The sequence below is a fragment of the Sparus aurata genome, chromosome 10 (assembly GCF_900880675.1).
Source record: "Sparus aurata chromosome 10, fSpaAur1.1, whole genome shotgun sequence".
Classification (NCBI taxonomy): domain Eukaryota; kingdom Metazoa; phylum Chordata; class Actinopteri; order Spariformes; family Sparidae; genus Sparus; species Sparus aurata.
This window is the reverse complement of record NC_044196.1, coordinates 23,538,003-23,559,378: the sequence shown is the minus strand read 5'-3', so window position 1 is coordinate 23,559,378 and position 21,376 is coordinate 23,538,003. Positions and strand designations below refer to the sequence as shown.

Below are 21,376 nucleotides of genomic sequence, written 5' to 3'. Positions count from 1 at the left end.
CAATCAATCAATCAATCAATCAATCAATCAATCAATCATCATTAATACTTTTAGATACAGCACTTGTCACATGAGGAGCAGATAGGTTTGGGCTAGCCACCAAAAAGGCAATGTGATAAAATCAAATAATATTGTAATATTTTTTCGCTGTCACATGATGCATTATGTTTATTTTGATATTTTGTGTGTGTGTGTGTGTGTGTGTGTGTGTGTGTGATATTTCACACACACACACACACACATTTGATAAATAATCATGTGTGGTTGTGTTGTTTCATTGTCTCTTTCACACAAAAATAATACAGACACTTGCAAAAAAAAAATTACATTTGTCATCTTTTTATTATCAGTTGCAGTGTCAAAGGGAATGACAGTAAAGCATTCTTAAGGTTATAATTATCATAAAGTAACCAACAATCTGAACAGAAATAATTTCAGAAAAGGATTAATGTGCATCATTTAGTGATTATGCTGATGTCAAATTCAGTCTATTTATCTTTTTTTTTTTTGATGTACTATTAAAATCCCAAATTGGGAAATTCTTTTTTCCACTCACATTACACACAGGTGCGCACACACAAACACACACATGCAGTGTAGTCCTCTACACACATGCTACAGCGCCCAATAAGCAGTGTTAGGGGCCAGTGCCTTGCTCAGGGGCACCTCGGAAATGCCCAGGATGTGAACCAGCACTCTCCAACTGCCGGTCCACATCATTCTTTTTTGGTCTGGGTGGGACTTGAACCGGCGGCCTTCAAGTCCCCAAGCCAAGTCCCTACGGACTGAGCTATTGCCGCCACCCATCTTCTGAATACAGTTGTTTTAATAACCCTCTGTGATGTTCCTAAGCACATGTTAAAGCATGACTGTGCACCTTTGAACAAAGAAATAATAAGGTTTTCCTCTTACAAAACAAAAGGTAAAGTCAACAGCATTAAAACACACTCTTAATCAACTCATCAAAATATATCATAATGTAGGAACACAAGCCCCTTCGTCTCTGCATCTTAAAGAGGTCCTGTCATGTCGCATCTTTTCACAAAGACAAAAATTCGACTTTTAAGCCATGGTGAAGTTTTGGGAAGGTAAAACACGATTTCGAAACATTAAAACAATAGTTTGGTTAAATCAAAGTTTTGTGAGTCTAAACTCAGATCACAGAAGGAGTGACACTGTCAGCCAGCCCCCCCTTTTCAGTCCGCCTGCTGCAGGTCATAAAAACAGTGAGACATGCTCTCTCCTCACTTCTTCTCCTCACTTCTTCTCTTCTCTACCCTGCTTCTCCTCTTCACTCTCCCACTCCTCTATCTCTTGTCTTCTTTCTTTCCTTTTTATTTCTATTTTAAAGTATAATCTTTACTTTTTTTTTGCAACAAGCTCTAAGAAAAGCGAATTGAATCACTACTTTTTAACTAAGTTTTTATCAGAACAAAGTTCTTTTCTTTTTGATTTTTGATTCTCAGTATATCGTTAAAGTGTCACCGCCTGATCCAAAAGAATTTGAATTAGTTTAAGAATCAGAACTTAAGAACCACCACTTGAAACAACCAAGGAAAAGTCTTTTTCAAGACTATGATCATTTGATGAAGAACATTGCAGTCATTGTCTGCTTCAGAAGCTGTGCAAGGAGTCTCCAACGAAAGAGACTTTGTGTGGTCCCAGCCAAGACCGACTCTGCCCCCAGTGCTCCAAATGCAGGAACCCCGCTGGGTCTTCGGACCGAGTGTTCCACAACAGGGTACCGGCCTTCCCTCTGGCTATTGGACCGACGTGCCGTGCCATAGTCCAACCCAGAACTCTCAAGGAAACCAAACTTCAGGACCTCCTGACTCCCAGACAAAACAGGCTGAACGTCTTCATGCAGCTGGATCCACACACGTGAGAATGAGTTGGTGTCTAAAGTTCTGACTTCTGTCTAGGTTCTTACTTCTGTCTAAGTTCTGACCTCTATCTTATGAATTTAAGAGAATTGAGATTAGGGTCTCGTTGGTATTAAAAATTACTCCCGTAATATTTAATATATAAAAATCTGACCCTTTAACTTCACCACCTGCCAACAGCCACATAACTTTATTACTTTCCTAATTACAATCTTTACATTTTCTGTTATCTGTTGTTGTTCGTCTAAAATTGTCATTTCATTTATTTTACCCCGCATTATTTAGTCAATAAACATATATAATCGTTTGTCTTTGTCTGGAACTTAATTTTAATGTGGAGAACCGATGGATCTGTGCAAAGAAGTCACTGCTTCAGAATATGAGACTGAGTATAGATTTTGAAACTAAAAAAATTGATTTGAAATTGAATAAACTGTTCAAGCCAAACTTGTACAGTTTAATGTTTGGAATAATTTCCTCTGGATCATTCCAAGAACTAAACAACGGATGTGGTGTCCCATTTACGAGTGTGTTATTAATCACCAGTGATTAATTACCTTTATTATCAAGCAGTAGTGTCTCCTATAATAATATGCTAAGAATGAGGACATTGTAACTCATCCTTAACTTTCTTAATACTGCATTTATTTATTTAATATCACTTGGGTACAGTTGACCAAGCTGTTAATACAAAATTGGCATTCTGTCACATTATTCAGTTTTTTAAGAACTGTGTTATTAGCATTAGCATATACACACAAGCAGACAGAGACCTATGGCAGACGATTAGAGCCACGTGTGAAAAATGATTTGAAATCTCAAATTGAAGTCCCAATTCTGAGAAAAAAACAGCTGAGTTCTGATCTTAAATTCAGAATTCAAATAAATGTTCACATCAATTTTCATGGCTCTAATCGTCTTCTGTAGAGACAAACATTTGCATTTAAAAAAAAAAATTATTAGCGCAGCTTTAACTTTGTGTAGAATTTTTATGTATCAGTACACCTCTATTCCGCCTTCATACACTTCATCTCCTCACTGTTGGACAGGGGGGGCTTGGACAGTGATCACCGGCTGAGAGGGGCAGAAAAAGAGGAAAAGAACAAATTCAAGCCATGGAATGGTTGACTGCTACAATGAAAGTTACTGTAGAATCTTTTCTTTGTAATGATAGTGATAAGTGATAGTCACTTTTGTGAGGCCTAATGAAACACTCTGTCTAAGGTCTAAGACTCTAGCAGACTCTGCTGGAAAGAATCAACCGTCCTATTTAGTCATCTTTATTTTTCTTGTATGGTTGCTTTATATTTATGTAGGGAGCCATTTTATACAGAGGACCTCCATGATGGAACCAGACTTGGTTGCTAGATTTGTGACACAACTAGAAAATATTTGCAGCTGTGTTGCTCAGTACTCACCATTTTGGGAGCTGGCCCGCAACAGTTGGCCACCTTGCAGCAGTAGGCAGCCAGAGTGGCAGAGATGGCCAACAGAGCAACATGAATGACCACACACTCAGCATAAAAGTGAGACTGGGTGCTCTGCAAGTGAGGAGAAAGCTTTGCAGAATTTATGTTTGGATTGAATAAAGATGAGGATGGTAAAAGAAAAAGAGATGTGACGTGTGAGATTACACTTCAGCTGAAACTTCCAAGTGCTCCTACTGCTTACAATAAACTGACTTAAATTTCACATGTCAGTTAAATGTCATTTGGCAGCTGCTTCCATCTGTTACTGTCCACCTCACAATTCTACTGCTTTCATCTTGCCCTATTTAATTGAAAGTTCAGCAGCTTTCAGCACTGAAAATATCTCTGATAGTTCAACATGTATACATTTGAAACATTTACAATAAGGAATTAAAGGATAATTCCGTTTTGTAACAATTTGGATTTACTTTTAATACTGGCCACCCTTTTATTTCTAAACAGAATGGGCTTGCATACCTCTGCCAATTCCCATCAGTCTCCTTTAATTAAAACAATATCAAACTAAACACATTCAAATCCACTACATTTCCTTTTTCCCATCAAGATCCATGTATTATTCCTGGAGAAATGAATGTCTGACAATGTTAAAGAAAGTAACAGAAAATTCCTCGATCCATCCCCTTATCTGGATCTGCACCCAAATATAATGGGGTCTATTCCGGGTCAAGATCCATCCTCAAACCAAGTTTCATTGAATTACATTTTGTGTAATCCTGCTGACAAACCAACCAACAAACAAGCAACTCAAATTAAATATCGTGAAAACATAACATTTTTGGTTGTAGTAAAAATGTGACATGTGAAATACTATATACAGAAAACCTCACGTCATTAATTTACTGAACGCTGCTGTAAGTGAAAAATATGTATTAAATAATGTTTTTAATAGCTCTGTTTTTCCAACAGTCAGAACTGTTATAGCGTGTTTGGTCAATAACTCATGTCTCTCCTCCTCCCATGGTTTATGCAGTAAAAGAGAATAGAGATTTTCTGGTATCCCTGCCCATCTTGTCCAATCAAGACAGAGAACTCCATAAAGAGGCGGACCTGTCTGCTTGGTGAACACACAGAGAGCAGGATCCTCAACACCAGCAATGGGGGAACACGGAAAGCTAGTAATTCCAGCTCTCCTGGTGATGGCTTACACTACCAAATAGGCCAAGGGATTAAAAATGCTTGAGGTAAAGAAAGAAACAAAGAGAATACAAAGAATGGAGTCATGCAGGTGTGGTGATGTACAGTGTAGTGGGGAGGGACTGCTAACTGCAATACTGACAGGAAGTTAGCTGAAACAAAGCTTACAGCAGCTTTAATATATGGAGACCTCCTGGAAACACATGGTCATTGTAAGAATTTTTTAGGACTACTTTTTCATTACCTTGCAATAATGTTTGCATTACCTCACAATAGGGCTAGGTGAGAGGAGGATGAGTGAACCCGACAAGAGCATCAGAAGACCAGGTGAGAGGTGGGAATGTTTGAGCCATAATAATGCATTTCAGAAGGAATGGACAGAAAAAATATAACGAGGGAATGCAAAAGTAGTCTGAAATTGTTTTGCAAAGACCATTAGGAAGCTCTATATTGCAACATACATAATGCAAAAATGATCACTTATGACTGCTGTGAATTTATAGTCTTTAGAAAAGTTTGCAATACAGTGTGTTCTAACCCATCACAAAACAACAATATAATTTCATTATATATCATCTCCGAAACATGATAGTTTGACAGTACAAGGTAGTATTGTTAACTCACCTCAATACTATGACAGGTCTCACCATAATGTAACGTGAAGTTGTCATAGTAGTAATAGCAGAAATTGGGCAGGTCCTCCATTTTAATTAGAGATAAGATAACGTTGACCAAGCAGGCGACACAGGCCACAATCTGCATCCCTAAACAGGCCCTCAGCTAACAGACACAGAGGAACACAGGAGATATAACTTACAAAAATGTTTTTACTTGTCTTTTTTAGTCCTATAAGACATTTGAAGACTGGAAAAATTAAGAGCAAAAGGTTCTTTGTTACAATGTGTTGATAATTAAACGCACAATATGTAATTTTCTACCATCAGGGGTCTCTGCCATCAAAACGTCACGTCACTTTGTGACATTACAGTGTCACATTACAGTGTGTTACGTTGGTCTCGTAACGTTTTGGGTTTGAACACTGTTAGAAACATTTTGGATGGACACAACTCTAGTTGTTTTTAGACATTTTAATGAACAAATGTGACATATGTATGTGTTATATATTTAAATCACAAGTATCAGTTGTACTAAGTACATTCACAACTATTTAGAACTGTCACTGCTAGACTAAATTGTTAAGGAAGCTTTGGCACACACACATGCAGCTCAGCATAACTCCCATCTTCAGTTATAAAGTCATTGTCTCGTGTGTATTTAGCCTTGTTTCCCCGTCCCTTTACCAAATGGTCCTATCTGCTCCTGACGGCCATGCAACAAGTTAAAGGAACAACATGGCTGACTGGATGACTTGTCTCATAGGAAGTGGCAGAGACTGAGAGCAGTTCTTCTTTTTGTGCAATGGAGAGTCCAATTGTGCAATAGTCTTAATTTACCATGGCAGCAGTTTTAGTAACGTCTCCTAGTTTGTGCCTGTGTCAGTATTTTGTCGTTGTTATTGTATACTTCTCATGTACATTTCCTCTCCAGTCAGGTAACTCACCGTTGGCAGATGGAGGTTCTGTGCTGCGACAGCCAAACTCCCAGCTATTACTACCTATGACGAGAACACAAATCAGACAAGCTGGACATCAGGGCTGTGTGTGGAAATTCACCAGTTTACAGCACAGTCACAAACACGGAAAGAAAATAGTTCCTACATGAAACTGCTCTCTGAATCAATAGCATGTAATTTTAGGAGCCAAAGAAGTCCAATAAATAGCTGCTCCATCAAGACCAAGCCCATTGTCAGGTGTGACTCATTCTTTTAACAACAGTGATTGGTTGATCAAAAAAAGAAACACAAAATGCACTCTGGGTGACAATGTGCAGAGAATGAACAGTGAGACCTGAAGTTCCTTGTCAACACCCTGTGCACACATATGGATGCTATGTCCTGTCCTTAACAGTCATATCAGGGTTCTCTGGGCTGCAGCTTGGAGATGACATCTTCATAATTAGAATCCCACGTAACAAACTTGAAGTGTGCAGGTTCAAAGATGTGAGCTTTTACCATTGAGATGGGGCCTGAAAATACAGTGCCTCTGGGTGTATTATGGGTATTGTAGGATGCAGTGTTTTTGGTGTTTGACCCACAGTTAAAACTAATGGTGCATTCATTTTACCTCAGAAGTCACAGCTAAGAATGATATCATTCCTGAGTGGACCGCATTCTAGTTCAATAAGTTGGAATACCTGCACTAGCCAGGTTAGCCTTATTTATTCGTCACTATTAGCACCACTAGCTGATGTACAATGTATTATGTTGCCTTTTGTGCATGCAAACACCAAAGCATCATACCCAAAGATTGGACAGTACTGTGTGTAAGACTGATTAAATGAGACACCAATAAAACAGAAGCACTAATCACCACTATATGTAAGCTACTGTATATTATACAGCTCTCAGAGTTGTAAGCCGGGCAGCCATCTTGAATTTTGAGGGTTCGGGGTTGGTGATGTGATGTTCAAGCTGCCCCCCAATTAATGTCGGTACTAAATCATTGGAACACCCCTTTGAAAACCTTACAATCAGACTAATTTATCAAAAAATAATTTACTCATTGATTTGAAACATTGCTTGCAGCGACCGAATGTAACCAACTATTACAGGGAGAACTACCTCAGTATAACTACGGAAGAGGATTAGGGCCACATGTGAATTTTTTTTTTAGTTCTGACTTTAAAGTCAGAATTCTGAGAAAAAAGTCAGAATTCTGAGAAAAAAGTCAGAATTCTGAGATTAAAGTCAGAATTCTGAGAAAAAAGTCAGAATTCTGAGAAAAAAGTCAGAATTCTGAGATTAAAGTCAGAATTCTGAGAAAAAAGTCAGAATTCTGAGATTAAAGTCAGAATTCTAACTTTTTTCTCAGAATTCTGACTTTAATCTCAGAATTCTGACTTTTTTCTCAGAATTCTGACTTTTTTCTCAGAATTCTGAGATTAAAGTCAGAATTCTGACTTTTTTCTCAGAATTCTGAGATTAAAGTCAGAATTCTGACTTTTTTCTCAGAATTCTGACTTTTTTCTCAGAATTCTGAGATTAAAGTCAGAACTCAAAAAAAATTTATATGTGCAGACTACTGACTTTATTCTCAGAATTCTGACTTTTTTCTCAGAATTCTGACTTTAATCTCAGAATTCTGACTTTAAAGTCAGAATTCTGACTTTAATCTCAGAATTCTGAGAAAAAAGTCAGAATTCTGACTTTAATCTCAGAATTCTGAGAAAAAAGTCAGAATTCTGACTTTAATCTCAGAATTCTGAGAAAAAAGTCAGAATTCTGACTTTAATCTCAGAATTCTGACTTTTTTCTCAGAATTCTGACTTTTTTCTCAGAATTCTGACTTTAATCTCAGAATTCTGACTTTTTTCTCAGAATTCTGACTTTAATCTCAGAATTCTGACTTTAATCTCAGAATTCTGAGAAAAAAGTCAGAATTCTGACTTTAATCTCAGAATTCTGACTTTAAAGTCAGAACTACAAAAAAAATTCATGTGTGGCCCTAATCCTCTTCCGTAGTATAACACCACTTATGGTCTCATATATATTTTCAGAACACTGAACCCTAAAGTGTTCAAACTTTTCCCTTTGAGGGGCCAAAGCTGAAAACTAAGTGGACCTCAGACCAAAAGAGAGCACCCACTGTACTGCCATGTTAAGATGTGCAACATTGTCATCCAGAGGCAAGTGGGCAAAAAAACATCTGGTGATGGATTCTAAGGCTGGTCGAAATCGTTTTCTCTCCTGCGTTTCAGACTCAAGAACAGTTCCCTGAATTGACTGACTACCTGCAGAAATTCAGTCACTCTGCCTGCCATGTTCGGATTATGAAAAGAAAAAAATTAAGGATACTACAAAGACGTATTTAAAGAGTGTCTGACCTTAATGAAATAAAATGCCAACAGTGGTTCATATCAAAATGTTCCAGTATCAATCTAAAACCAGATCAAACTTTATGGTGAGCCAGGCTCTGATCTTAAGGGGAATTATTTTGAGGTGTGTGTCCATGTGCTTACCAGGAGAGTTGAAACGAAGTAAGGTATATCACTACCCACATTGCTCAAGTCTTTGGCCAGAAACACAGCCACACACAGGATCTGATAGGCACTCAGGCCAATCTGAGTGATCTGAGAGCAGAGAGAATACTTCATATTAACAACACACGCACACACACACACGCACGCCACACGCACACACACACACACACACACACACACACACACACACACACACACACACTGTACCCCCAGAGCTTTTGGCTCAGCCTCCAGGTACTTCTGTTTCCTGTGGACGTTTCTCTGGAAGGAAACCTGGACCAGAGGGCTCTGAGTTGGATTCATGTCTTCCTCCACAACCGCTGCTTCATCTGCAACAGTCAAATTCTATTCTTAGTTTCAGAGCAGCCTTTATATATTAACACTACAATCAACTGTAACGGTGGGAGAGGGAAGCGCTTGCACTGCGTGTGTAGCGGAAGTCGTTTTTGACTATCTCTAGAGGACCACAACATCTGGATTCCATCACTCTGGACAAACAATACGGCTCTTCATGCCGCTGCAGCTTCAGCACCGTTAACAAAGATATGCATTAATGTTTCAGGCGGCTTTTTACCTGCCATGGTCACGATCGGTCCGCTCTCACTTCTCCAACAGATGTCTTCCCTCTTGTTAACGTCTTTTTGGATCCCAGGCTGCAGATCGGAAGTTTTGCAACAACTCTGTGGCTGTGGTAATCGAGTCCCGCCCTGTCAATGCAACATGACTCCCGCTGGACATTTCCTCTATCAGCTGGTTGAAAGGGGCTTTACAATTGGCTGCTGGCCGCCAAATGAACTGCAGCTCATTGTCCACAGAAATTTTGTACCGTTTAGCATAAAAACAGCGAACTGATCCGAGTAGACCTTGTAGTTCGTATGAGGAATTGTGCAAAAGTCCGGATGTAAGATATACAAGGGAAAGCTTACATCAAAGATTTCAGGGGGCACAAATATTTGTTTTGGGCAGCCGGATTTGGCACACATGCAGGGTTACTGTCGGCCAAAGGTCCAGCAGGCCTCTCAGGCCATCACAAGAGCTCCTGGTGCAGTCCCATTTACAGCTGCAACATGAATCCTCTGTCTGTCACCTTCAAAGTCGACATCAGATTTAAAGATTTTATCCAAGAACTATAAGCCTGTATCTGAGGTTTAGATAAATGGTCCACGCCCTCAGTTTTGATAATGGGACATTTCTTTTCAAAAACTTATATTACATATTACATAAAGTTAAGTGAATGTCTGAGCTTGTGCAAAAAGTAAGTAAACGACACAGTAGGCCTTTCTCCCTGTCATGCTTCCACAGGTCAGATGCAAGAAGATCTAGGTTGATGAGGATGTTAGTACATTTGTATAGTGATGGCTGTTGGTGGTGCATGTCGCATGGAAGCAATAACTGCAACATGACTGCAAAAAAGAAAAAAACATTTAATCTATTTATTTATTTACAGGAGATAATTTATTGAAGACAGCCCGCGTTGTAAAAAACACAAAAACAGACTTAGGAAACCAACAGGGGCCAGTGTCCCCGTAACTCTGAGTCTGGACCCCCCTGTGGCCCCCCTGACAGTGAGTCTGCATTAATAATACAATGACAGATTTCTTGCTATGATTTTGTTCTGAAGGGAACGGCAGAAATAAAGTGTCTCAGCAGTTTACTACCCAATCAAAATTGCTGAAATTGTAAACACTGCTTTGTCTGAATAAGGGATTTATCCTTTTTTCCGGGTTGTATGTGCCCCCTAACAAAAAAGCCGGCCCCAACCTGGCCCCCCTATTAAAACTGGTCTAGAACCGCCACTGGGAAACTGATCACCAGATTGTTTTCTCCTGCCTCTCAGGCTTCTGTAAAGTACCTTATTGAATCTTAACAATACTACATAAAAGGCGCTTGATGATGGCCTGTGACCAATGAGTTTCAGTTTTTGGACCTCCAAGGGGAAGAAGTCTGGGGATCCCTAATATAAGATATCACGGTATCAACTATGGAAACTACAATTTCATATTTTGTACTGTATGTAAACCATTAATTAAACTCATAATAAAAGTATCTCTAATGGACACATGAATATTTCTCACCTAATGTAATGATGTGTAGTAGGGGTGTGCCAAAATATTGATACTACGATATATCCCGATATTTCGTCTTGAGGTACGTTATCGATACACTGGTGCCAAATATCGATATTAAAAAATGTAAAAAAGAATAAATATTTTTTATTTTTTATTTGCCCACCACCACCACCCCTCTTCGGAGGACAGCTTTACCTTTATTCAAATGTAGGTATACAACCAAATAAAGTTTAAAAAATGAGTAGCTCTGAAACCCACACATATAGATATTTGTAATTCCTGTGAAATGGATTCAGTGCAGTCAATAAATTCTGAATTTCTTCAGTGACACAGATATCGTGATGTATCGTGGATGAAATTACTTGCAATATAACAATTAACGCAGAATCGCTGTATCGTGATATTATCGTTATCGTAGGCAAAATATTGTGATAGTATCGTATCGCGAGGTACCTGGTGATACCCAGCCCTAATGTGTAGAGTATCAAGTATCAAGTTGGTCAAATGGAAATACTGATATAAATTAGCTTGGCTTCTATGCTCACATACAGTACTTCTGCCACTGCTTCAGCAACTGTCAATGTTTCTCTGTGCGCTCATTTCCCACCCAAATAAACTAATAATGTAATAATTTGAGTTTGTTACATGAGTAAAATATTTGGTGATTTAAAGGTGAGGAAGACTAAAGACATGATGTCACACTGCGGAGTCTGCAGATCAAACACACACACACTTAGAAATATATCATACTTTATTGGCACGAAGTTAACAACAGGTAAAAGTGCTCACACACTGGATAACTGTACAGCCAGTACCGTCCCTCATTTCAGTTCCCTTTTTAACTTCACAGCATCACCTGATGGACAAAATCTGGTAATGCAGCTGTGAGAAACAGGTCATCAATTCAGTGAGTCTAACTGTACCATTTTACAACTACTGCAGAAGCTGACAATTACTGAGAGAAGATACAAAAGGGGACAGACTGGAACCAATCAGTGACATCGCACCCAGACAGTCTCCTCCACCCACCATGCCACTCTTTATTATAATAATACTGCCATGCAAAGCATTATTTAAAGGTAAGTCTAGCCTATTTAGGTTTTCAGGTATTGGCCTCAGACATTTCTGCTCCCACCCCAATACACTGGCGGTGCTCCGCATTGAGAGATGTCCTGACAAACTCCTCAGCAGCTTGTTTTTCTAGAAACAGTGTCCTTGTAACTCTGATGTTGTCCTGACAACAGTTTTCACCGGAACTACTTTCTACAGAAGAGAACATTTTTGAATGCCTTGTGAGACACAAATTCAGTTCCATTCACCATCATTATATTAAAGTGACAAAATATCTTAAAAACAACTTAAACCATAGATAGACAGATAAATAGATATTACCGGAGGTATGGGCCGAATAGGTCTTTTTATAATTTGGATGAACAACTCTAACATGAGACAAGCATTTGGGAATCAAAACTTGTGTACTATAACTAAAATTGAGAAAAGGCTAGAAAGCGTATAGGTATTTCCCAAAATGTCAAAATATTCCTTTAAGGCAGTACTGTTGTGTCAGAGTAGACTTGGCAGGGGGAGTAGAGATGGACACTTAAAATGTCATGAATGTATGACCTATTACAGATCCGAATTGGACTACACTCATTACTGACCTGCATGAATAGTGCATCACTGAACTTGTATGAAAGTACAGCATCAGCTACATATACAGTATGAAAAAGATAGTTAATCTGTTTGAACAGCAATCAGTGCAATTAATGTTGACCAGGTGGAAATAATCCCAGACAAACATACTTCCGCTTTTCCCTTTGTGCTGATTAATATTGCAAAAACACTCAGTATGATCACCTGTAAAGTTAGTGATTGGATACCTTCCCTTCTTTTTTAAAGTAAGACCATGTGTGACAGAAAACACATGATTTGAGTCAATACAAAAACAAAGAAATAACTAAACATTTAAACACATAATCCCACAACAGGAAAGAAACGTTAAATGTGTTTTATCACGTATGTGTGTATATGTGTGTGTATATTTATATATATATATATATATATATATATATATATAAATGCATGTATATCATCTAGACAGAGGAAACGTTAAATTCTGACTTCATTTTATCTTACTTCAGAGTTCCACTGCTCAGTGAGAGGTTAATGTGGGGTCAGACTGATGAAAGGAGCCTCTTGTCGAAAATTGCATATAAAAAGACATCATTATCACAGTACTGACCACTAATCCACTGGCTGTCTATGGTAAAAAATATCCTGAACTTATTCCAAGAGACATTTTAGTCAGTTTTATCCGTGAAGCTGTCAGTCTGTATGGATTGGTCATTATTAACATCATAATTGTTAGTGATGCTATATCAGAACCTTGATGAAAATATTAAAATATAATTCTGGGGTCAAGCTCTTGTAATTTCGGGTCATTCTAAGGCATATGTTCCATAGAACAACTGGCTATTGGCATGTTAAATTAAAAAAAAATTGTGTAATATTGTATGGTGTCTTGAGCATTGTCTTTAAATAATGAATTAATTATTGATTATTAAAATGAAATAATAAAATGCTTTGAAAAGTTTAAAATGTTACAGTTTTAAAATACCATTTGCTTCCACTTGTTTGTTGAACTTTCATATTCCATCAAAACATTTTTCAGACCCATGCTATACCAATTATAGTTTGACTTGTTTTATTTAGGTTTTAATCAATTTATTAGCGGCAAGCTCCAGCCTCTATATGTGGGGCCTCTTGTTAAAACACTGTTGACAATAAGGTAAATGAAAGCAAAAGGACAGAAAATATGGCAATTGAGTCTTAAGTGGAAGTGCCCTTTAGGCCCTGAGACAGATCACAGCCTCACAGACTTTGGTGTATAATGGGATTAATATGATTGACCTCTGTGCAGCCTCTCTCACAGAGACTGGTAGCCATCGGTCCTCCTCCTGCGGCCCACCAGATAGACCACCACCACAATAAGGATGAGCACCAGCAACACCACTCCCACCGCAATGGCAACACGGTAGTCAGGCTGGTCAGCAGCACATTTGTCAGCTGGAAAACATATACACACAAATCAGATTTACTTCTGACAACCAATAAAACCATCAATGGACATCTGGAGACAAAACCCTATACAATAATAAACTGCCTTCATCTAAGGTCATAAATACAAAAAAGAAAAGAAAATACATCTTTCATGATTAACTTAAATATACCATATTGTGTTTGATATAACATATATTCTTTTTCACTTTTTTTAGTTTTCATTTACTTGTATGGAAGTCTATGACTGCCAGTGTTGTGGAATAATCTAACAAACTGAAATTCCAGTGTTCATGATGGGTCCGTTTTGGTTTGAAACGTTTGAAAATCACAGTAATTATAGCAAATTTTAAATTTAAATCAAAACTTGATCAAAAGTCGACCATCGTGATATTGAATATTATGACAATAATCATTAAAGGCAATTCAATCTCTCAAATCAAGTTAAAATGCAAAAGTCAATTTTGCTATGTAATTTTCAAGTTGTGTGACGAATTAAAAATGAAAAAACCTATTTGTGTACCATTTCCTTCTCTTGCAGTGTCATGGAGTTTTAATTATCTCACTTTTATGAATCTGTTAAAATGAAGACTGATTTTAATATTGGCAGCCACAGACTTCCACAACTGTAACTGTCAATTCACATTCTCTTCAGCCTGCAGCATGCAGTGGTGCTAATGTGGTTCCTGATTTCTTTATGCCGTTGTATGACAAATTACAACAGCATAACAGCATAAGTCAATTAAGTACTGCGTGAACAATTGTGCATGTATTTGTAACAACTGTCAAACACTTGTAGCACCATGATAAACGCGTCTGTCAAAATTGTTAGAGTTCGGGCTACGTGTGTGTAGATGTGTAAATATGATTGCTATTTTGTCATAAGTAGCCTATGTTTTTGAGTTAAGGTAACACAGGTTATGTGAGGTCACAGTGATCTTTGACCACCAACTTCTAATCAGTTCCTCCATGACTTAAAGTTGACGTTCCCTCAAGGCATTCATAAGAATCTGACAGACTGACGAACATCCTGAAAACATAATGCCCCTGGCATACTGACCACGTGTCACTGCACAGGGCTAAAGCATACAAAAGGTCTTTTTTTGTGAGTGGCTGACAGGCTGCTGGGCGGTTAGACTGTAGTTAAACCTGCTATTCCTGTTCTGTAAGTACCTACAGGTAACTACCACGTGATAAAAGACTACTGACAAACTGTTCAACAGTTCATAAATATCTCACATGACCAAGCCCTAATGTTTTGATTCATGTTTTTTGTGTCCTTCATATCCTAGACATTATGAACACACGGTTCATCAAAAAGTAACAAAATACAATATGAGTGATTGGAGAGGTAATTGTGGTAGGTGCAGTCAGTGGTGGAATAAATATTTAGACTGTTTAGTAAAGTAGAATTTCCAAAATGTAAATTCTTTGGCCAGAGGATCATATATTTTATTATTTCAATATCATCACTGATGCAAGACTAATGTGTAAAACTTATTTTATTGTAAAAGCTGGTGGAGGCACCAGGTTTTGAAAAGCAAGAAGAATGTGTAGAATAAAAAAGGTGATATCTTCTCTGTTGTATCCAATTAGATCATTGGTCCATAATGAGTCCAACAGTGTTAGAAGAGTGTAATGTTACAGACCAGTGGACTGCTTTTCCCAATCTGGAGCCTACATTCCCCACAATGCAGCTTAGCCACTGAGTGGATAAACATCAAATTCCATGCAGCTTCCTCTGGAGCCACAAAAGACTTTATACAACTTTTTCACATATATGGTGGAACTCCCTGTTCCACACCTGTTAATGTGTTAAATTGGTGGAGTTACCCTTTAATCAATAACAATATACGGGGGTTTTCAACATGATGATATATTTTGTTTCCCTCTGAAATGTAGTTGAGGCGCATACAATAGACATACTTTGTTAGTTACAATTTATGAACAGTGCTTGAATAAACACACTAGTACTTTCTAGACTGTGGCTGATTTTGATGATGCATTGTAATGCGGACGTGGATGATTCTGAATCGATTTCCAAAAGTAAAAAATCGATTTTCTAAATGTTTATTGACAACTTAATGTTGACGGAACGCAAGACGCGGAACACATAATTGCGGAGGGGCAGCGCCTGGACAGTCGATGGTGCGCACATAACAAAAAAAAAAAGAGATGGCTCAGCGCAACATTCAACCGGCAGCCCCTGCTTTAACAGCAATCCTGTGGAAGCATTTTGGCTTCTATGAAGTTAAAGCGAAAACGAACCTGGACTAGTGCCACACCATATGCAAGTTGTGTCTATATTTTGGAAACATGACAAACATGAGAAACCACATTAAACGTTTCCGCCCAGAGGAGGAAGAAAAACAGTTGGTTGTAGATGCTTCCAACCAGAGGACCATCGAGCAAGCGATATAAAATTTCCACCCAACTCGGAAAGTGCGAAGCGAATTACAAACTCTGTTGCAACTTTGTGGTGCTGGTTTTGCACTTATGAGAATTGGCTGACTGGTGCTGCAGATGTTCTTTACTTGTCTTTTTAGCGATGGCTGCTGCCGGTGTTGCTCATGCAAACTACTTTTTTATGTATTTACTTATTCAATGATTGAGAGGAGAATATTTTATTAATGGATCTAACAATGCACTTAAGAGACAGGAACGTGTATTGATAAGGCGGTCTCACTGAGCCAAAAAGCTCCCTGTGGAATTTGTATTCAAGAAGACCCTTACGTCGGCCAAATTCGCCGCTCTTGGTCAGATTGAAGGCTTGCATCTGACTTTGAGTGACATCAAGGTACAGCCCGTTCCCCATGAAGAGTGATTCATTCTTGCAGGAGTAGGAGTTTCCGATCTTTGCAGCGAAGAGATGCACCGACTCATTTTTGGCAGTGTACCGGCCATTACCTGCAACAGTTGAACAAAGCTCAGGTAATTTCAGGTCGTAATGACAACTCCCGTAAAAAAAACATGTGGATGATCAGTACAAGCCCAGAAACTTGTTTGACTGCATTGCAATGGAAGTAGGTTGACTGTTACTGCCATCACATGCTTCATAGTACCTATCTGAACACATAAACAAGGAAGTTACTGGCTCTCAATTGCTTTTAATCCAGGTTAATATTTACCAGTCTTACACAGCCTCCACCTGCGAAACAGTGCAGTGCACACACAGTGACCTATATAGAGGAGTCGAAATTTGAACCAATAAAATTAGTAATTCATTAGCAGAGAGTATTCCGACTTACCTCCCGCACTTAAGGGATAGGAGATGTTGAAATATAGAGCATTTACGTAGCCCATATTATCTTCAGTGCTCTAAGGACAGAAAGGAAAGTAGGACATGTTTTCACCAACGTTGCCATCAAAAGATCATTTTGAATCATTACTGTCATTAAATGTGAGATATTGGTTTACGATGTTGTCAAGCTAGATCTAGGAAAAGTCAGTAACAACATACAACAATCTTTTTTCAGGTACGTCTTCTCTGGACATGTTCTTGTATATTCACAACTACATTTTTTGTTCACAGTAGTGTTCTACAGACATATGACTCCAGTCAACAGATCCAAGGTACAAGCCAGTTCATTTTTTCTTGGGTATGTCAAGTCGAGTCAAGGAAAACAAATTTTTCCTGCAAAAAGGCCAAATATTCACTAGTTCCTGCTCTTCCACTGAGATGATTATCTGTTTGTCTCTGGTTTATATCATAGTGAACTGAATGTATTTGGTTTTTGGACTGTTGTTTGAACAAAAGAAGACATCTAAAGACGTCACACTTCTACGCATTTTATACATTGACTGCAGGGGGAACCAGTGTTAAGATGCATTACAACTATAACGAGAGCAGAAAGAAATGGAAATGATACAAGAGGCACTGGATTATTTTCACAATATTAAAAGACGTGTTTCATTAACACAATATCAAATTTCATTTTTAAGTATCTCGACTATGTCAGTGTACTGGGCTACGCGACAACCCTATTTGACTCTGTATTCACATTCAGTAAAACCCTATACAACCAAACATTATTTCTTAAATCTTGCTTTTGTGGACAGTGACTACACCAGCTGTTATTGTTGAACCCTAAATACAATTATTCAGATTCAGATTCAGAATACTTTATTTTTCTCCGGGGGGAAATTGTTTTTTGTTCCAATGCTCCGTGCAAAGTAGAAATAGAAATACAGCATGAATGGAAACAAGCGATAAAGATGAAGATGTGAATAAAAATAAAATATTAAAGTAGACATTAAAATAAAATAAAGTATCAAAGTAGACAATAAAATACAAATAGATAATAAAATAGTAAAGTATACAATCTGAAATATATACAATATACAATGAAATGGTTAAAATTAGAGTTGGATAAAGGTTACCAGGCTGTATTTGGTCATGTAATAAAACCCAGGTTATGTAGTTAATTTAAAAATGATACATTGGACCCAACAAGCACCTCTAACTTTTGCAACGTGTTCATGTGGAGCATCACTGAGAAAACCACTGCATGAATAACACAAGCATTGCTGAGCTAAGTGGTGGGAGGCCATCTCCCTGTCACATGCTTGACAGGGAGAGGGCAGGCAGGCTTGTCAACTTAACTTCCCTTTTCTGACTTTTCCCTTCTTATTCCAGTTTCTAACTGGTTGTAATTCATCAATTACTGAATGGGTTACTTGTGTTAATGTCACAATGTTCAATAAAAGGTCAAATCAATGTAAGCAAGTCATAGATAAGCTACTGCAAAGGAAGGAGCTCACTAGATCCCTTATCACCACCACCTCACAACATTATACTTTCATACTTGTGACAAAGTGAAGAAATCAGAAATACCTTATTGAACATGAAGGTGATGTGGCCCTCTGGGAAGGTAAGGGTAAGGTTGGCTTTGCGTTCGTCACAATTCCCAGTGGCTGAGGTCTTATTTGGCTGAACAATGAAGGTTCCATTGGGCTGAAAGGTAAACAGACGCTGTCCTTGTATCAGTAGGTACCATGGAAACTGTAGTGTTTTTTTTTTTTTTAAGGAAACACTATTATATTGTCATGTAGCATTAACAACTGTCATATGACACTGGGGTGACATCTCTATCACCTTACTGTCATTAGTGGCACCAAAATGAGGAAATTAAAACTTCTTTTCAAATCCTGAAAACAGAAAGCTGACGCCTGCATTATTGAAAGCTGAGTCAGAGTCTCGTGCAGAGAGATCTAGCCACATTGACGTGGTTCTACTTGGTTTAATGAATCTCCACATTAAGAATAAAATTAGCTAGACCTTCAAACCATGTTTTCTATGGCTCCTGTTGAGTCTACTTTGATAAAATATACCTTTGATGTTGCCAGTCGGATCTGCAGCGCCATCTTAGCCATCAGGCAAATCCCGGCTTTATTTTTCAGGGTGTAGTTACCGACAGTCATTTTAGTTGGGGCAGTCGGAGTAGGAGAAGGTGTGATGGGAGGTTTTGGGGTTGTTGTCGGCTTGCTGGTGGTGGTGTTGGGCGCATGCGTGGTGGTGTTGGGCGCATGCGTGGTGGTGTTGGGCGCATGCGTGGTGGTGTTGGGCGCATGTGTGGTAGTGTTGGGCGTATGGGTGGTGGTGCTGGGAGATTGCGTAGTTGTTTTGCCAAACTCCCCTGGCGGTGACATGGTTGCAGAAGGTTTGGATTTATCTTCAGCCAATGACAGTGCTTTAAATAAAAGGATAGAGAGAGAGAAAATCACTTTCAACATTCATGCAAAAAATAACCCTAGTTCAAGGTGGGGTGATAATTGTGGAGGTTAGTTTACACAGGGAACCACTTTCACATTACACAAAGTCGTTGTTAATATATATGTAATACAATATACTGATTAATGCAGCTTGAAAGGAGCACTCTGTAGTTTTGGTGAAGAAATGTTAATGAGAAGAGAAAGATGCTCATTACCCTCATGACCCTAAAGGAGACTACCCAATTTATATTGTTTTACTGTGTTTGTATGTGACAGACCCTGCCACCTTTCTAGCTTCAAACAGTACTCTGGAACCTTACTTTCCTCTGAGAACAGCGTGTTTATTCACTGATGGAATTGGATTGTTTGTATTACTACCTCATTATTATTGTAAGTATTGACTGAATTTCTTCACCATAACTACACAGTACCCCTTTAACATTCGTTTAAACTGCTGATATTTGAACTGTTAGCAGCTAATACCTTCAGAAAAAAACATTTAAATGGGCAAACTGACTTTGAGTTTTACAACTTGACTGCTTTTCATACTGACGTCAGCTGATATTACCATACTGTATTTAAGTAGCAACACAGGTCTACAGCCCATTTATGACATCTTTTGAGTTCACAGCTTATCTGCATGTTCAGGCAGGCCTTATCAAGATGCCCCATTTTTAGGAATCAGATAGAAAGCGTGTGTAGATGTTCACTTTAAAAACATGTAAGTTACCGCTTTCACGGTGCTGTTTGTGTTAATTTCAGCCAGACAGATAAGTGAAAGAGTAAACAGAAACTATGACCTCCAGTCAGGTTAGCATTAAGTCAACACCAAAGTGAGCATAATTCTCGATACAGTTCAATTCTAAACCAGGTGATTTAGCAGCAATTACGGGGGGGGGAAGAGAGACTTTGGTGAGTGGCGTAAAGTCACTGGCTGTTGAGTTAGACCTTCACCATAAGTTGCAGATTCATCCTGTCATCTAAAAAAAACACAAAGCCCTCATCAGCCAACAGACATGTGACTCAGACCTGTCGCACTATCGACAGACTGCGGAAATTTCTGTTCCCTAAACAATGCAGGAAGTCACCCAGAGGCCTCATAAAGATATGTCATGTGTCATCTAATAATACCGAATATTCACCGAATAAAAAAACATGCAAAGACTTCATGTCTGACTGCTTTTTACACTAGTTTACAATATAATATATTTGACAAAACCCACTGAATACTAAATACAGAAAGAAGAGTTTTTAAGTGCAAAACGATATCCTTCACCAAAGTGCTGACAAAGACATCTTTTCAACTTTCACTTTAACATAGTCGTTGAAATATAAAATAAAATCCTACCTGAGAGTGCACAGACGGCGACGAACACGAACAGAGCGGTCCTCTTCATGGTGACAGGCTGGTTGGTGCTTCGCTTCTTCTCAGAAAGCTCAGTGTGCAATCAGCCGTCTGAGCCTCCGCTCATAACTGAGCGCGCGTGAAGCTGCCACAGACACACAGAAGGCCCGGAAAAGCTGGCTTTAAAAAATAAAAGCATCCTCATTGGCAGACAACCGCAGACATTTCTTCAAACTTCAATGTCGTCACCTTCCTAAATTAATTGCCAAAGTCATTTTTTGGCAAAAATGATTTTTTTTTTTTTTTGCCTAAATCATCTCCTCATGATGCTGCCCACCTCTGGTAAAATCGCCTACATCCTCAGTTGAACAGATCATGTGATTCTAGTAGAAGTAGAAGTAGTTACACTCTTAACATACGCAATTATATCATTCTACCCCTGTAGTATAATTGCCTATGTTAAGAGTGTGACTTAGGCCGTTTTATTTTGCTTAAGTCAAAAAACAATGTTACTTAGGCAATTTTCACAAGCTTAATAAGATGGTGGGTGTTTCAAAACTGAAGGTCTACCACTCCATCACTGAAGTC

The 21,376-nt window shown here is 38.5% G+C and overlaps 2 protein-coding genes across 2 annotated transcripts; both read right to left on the bottom strand.

Annotated features, from left to right (window-relative positions):
• Positions 1 to 323: 323 nt before the first annotated feature.
• On the bottom strand, positions 324 to 9,465 carry LOC115589903 (uncharacterized). The gene is made up of 7 exons (XM_030431058.1): positions 9,180 to 9,465; positions 8,813 to 8,934; positions 8,585 to 8,695; positions 6,069 to 6,122; positions 5,132 to 5,287; positions 3,302 to 3,424; positions 324 to 2,957 (listed from the first exon to the last, which is right to left on the bottom strand). The coding sequence occupies exons 1-7, from the start codon at positions 9,184 to 9,186 to the stop codon at positions 2,919 to 2,921; spliced, it is 612 nt and encodes a 203-aa protein (XP_030286918.1). The 5' UTR covers positions 9,187 to 9,465; the 3' UTR covers positions 324 to 2,918.
• A 1,942-nt stretch (positions 9,466 to 11,407) lies between these two features.
• Positions 11,408 to 20,933, bottom strand: cd68 (CD68 molecule). The gene is made up of 6 exons (XM_030430643.1): positions 20,792 to 20,933; positions 19,063 to 19,421; positions 18,566 to 18,685; positions 16,980 to 17,049; positions 16,465 to 16,638; positions 11,408 to 13,740 (listed from the first exon to the last, which is right to left on the bottom strand). The coding sequence occupies exons 1-6, from the start codon at positions 20,838 to 20,840 to the stop codon at positions 13,601 to 13,603; spliced, it is 912 nt and encodes a 303-aa protein (XP_030286503.1). The 5' UTR covers positions 20,841 to 20,933; the 3' UTR covers positions 11,408 to 13,600.
• Positions 20,934 to 21,376: the final 443 nt, after the last annotated feature.

What these genes read in the sequence shown, in the direction of transcription:
- cd68 (XM_030430643.1), bottom strand. Translation starts at nt 20,840, where the DNA reads ATGAAGAGGACCGCTCTGTTCGTGTTCGTCGCCGTCTGTGCACTCTCA. An exon ending in TCCGACTGGCAACATCAAAG is followed by an intron (nt 18,686 to 19,062) that starts GTATATTTTATC and finishes TTTACCTTTCAG; the next exon opens with CCCAATGGAACCTTCATTGT. An exon ending in GAGCGGCGAATTTGGCCGAC is followed by an intron (nt 13,741 to 16,464) that starts GTAAGGGTCTTC and finishes TATGTTTTCCAG; the next exon opens with CTGACAAATGTGCTGCTGAC.
- LOC115589903 (XM_030431058.1), bottom strand. An exon ending in CTGAGCCAAAAGCTCTGGGG is followed by an intron (nt 8,696 to 8,812) that starts GTACAGTGTGTG and finishes CTCTGCTCTCAG; the next exon opens with ATCACTCAGATTGGCCTGAG. An exon ending in AGACCTGTCATAGTATTGAG is followed by an intron (nt 3,425 to 5,131) that starts GTGAGTTAACAA and finishes CCTCACTTGCAG; the next exon opens with AGCACCCAGTCTCACTTTTA.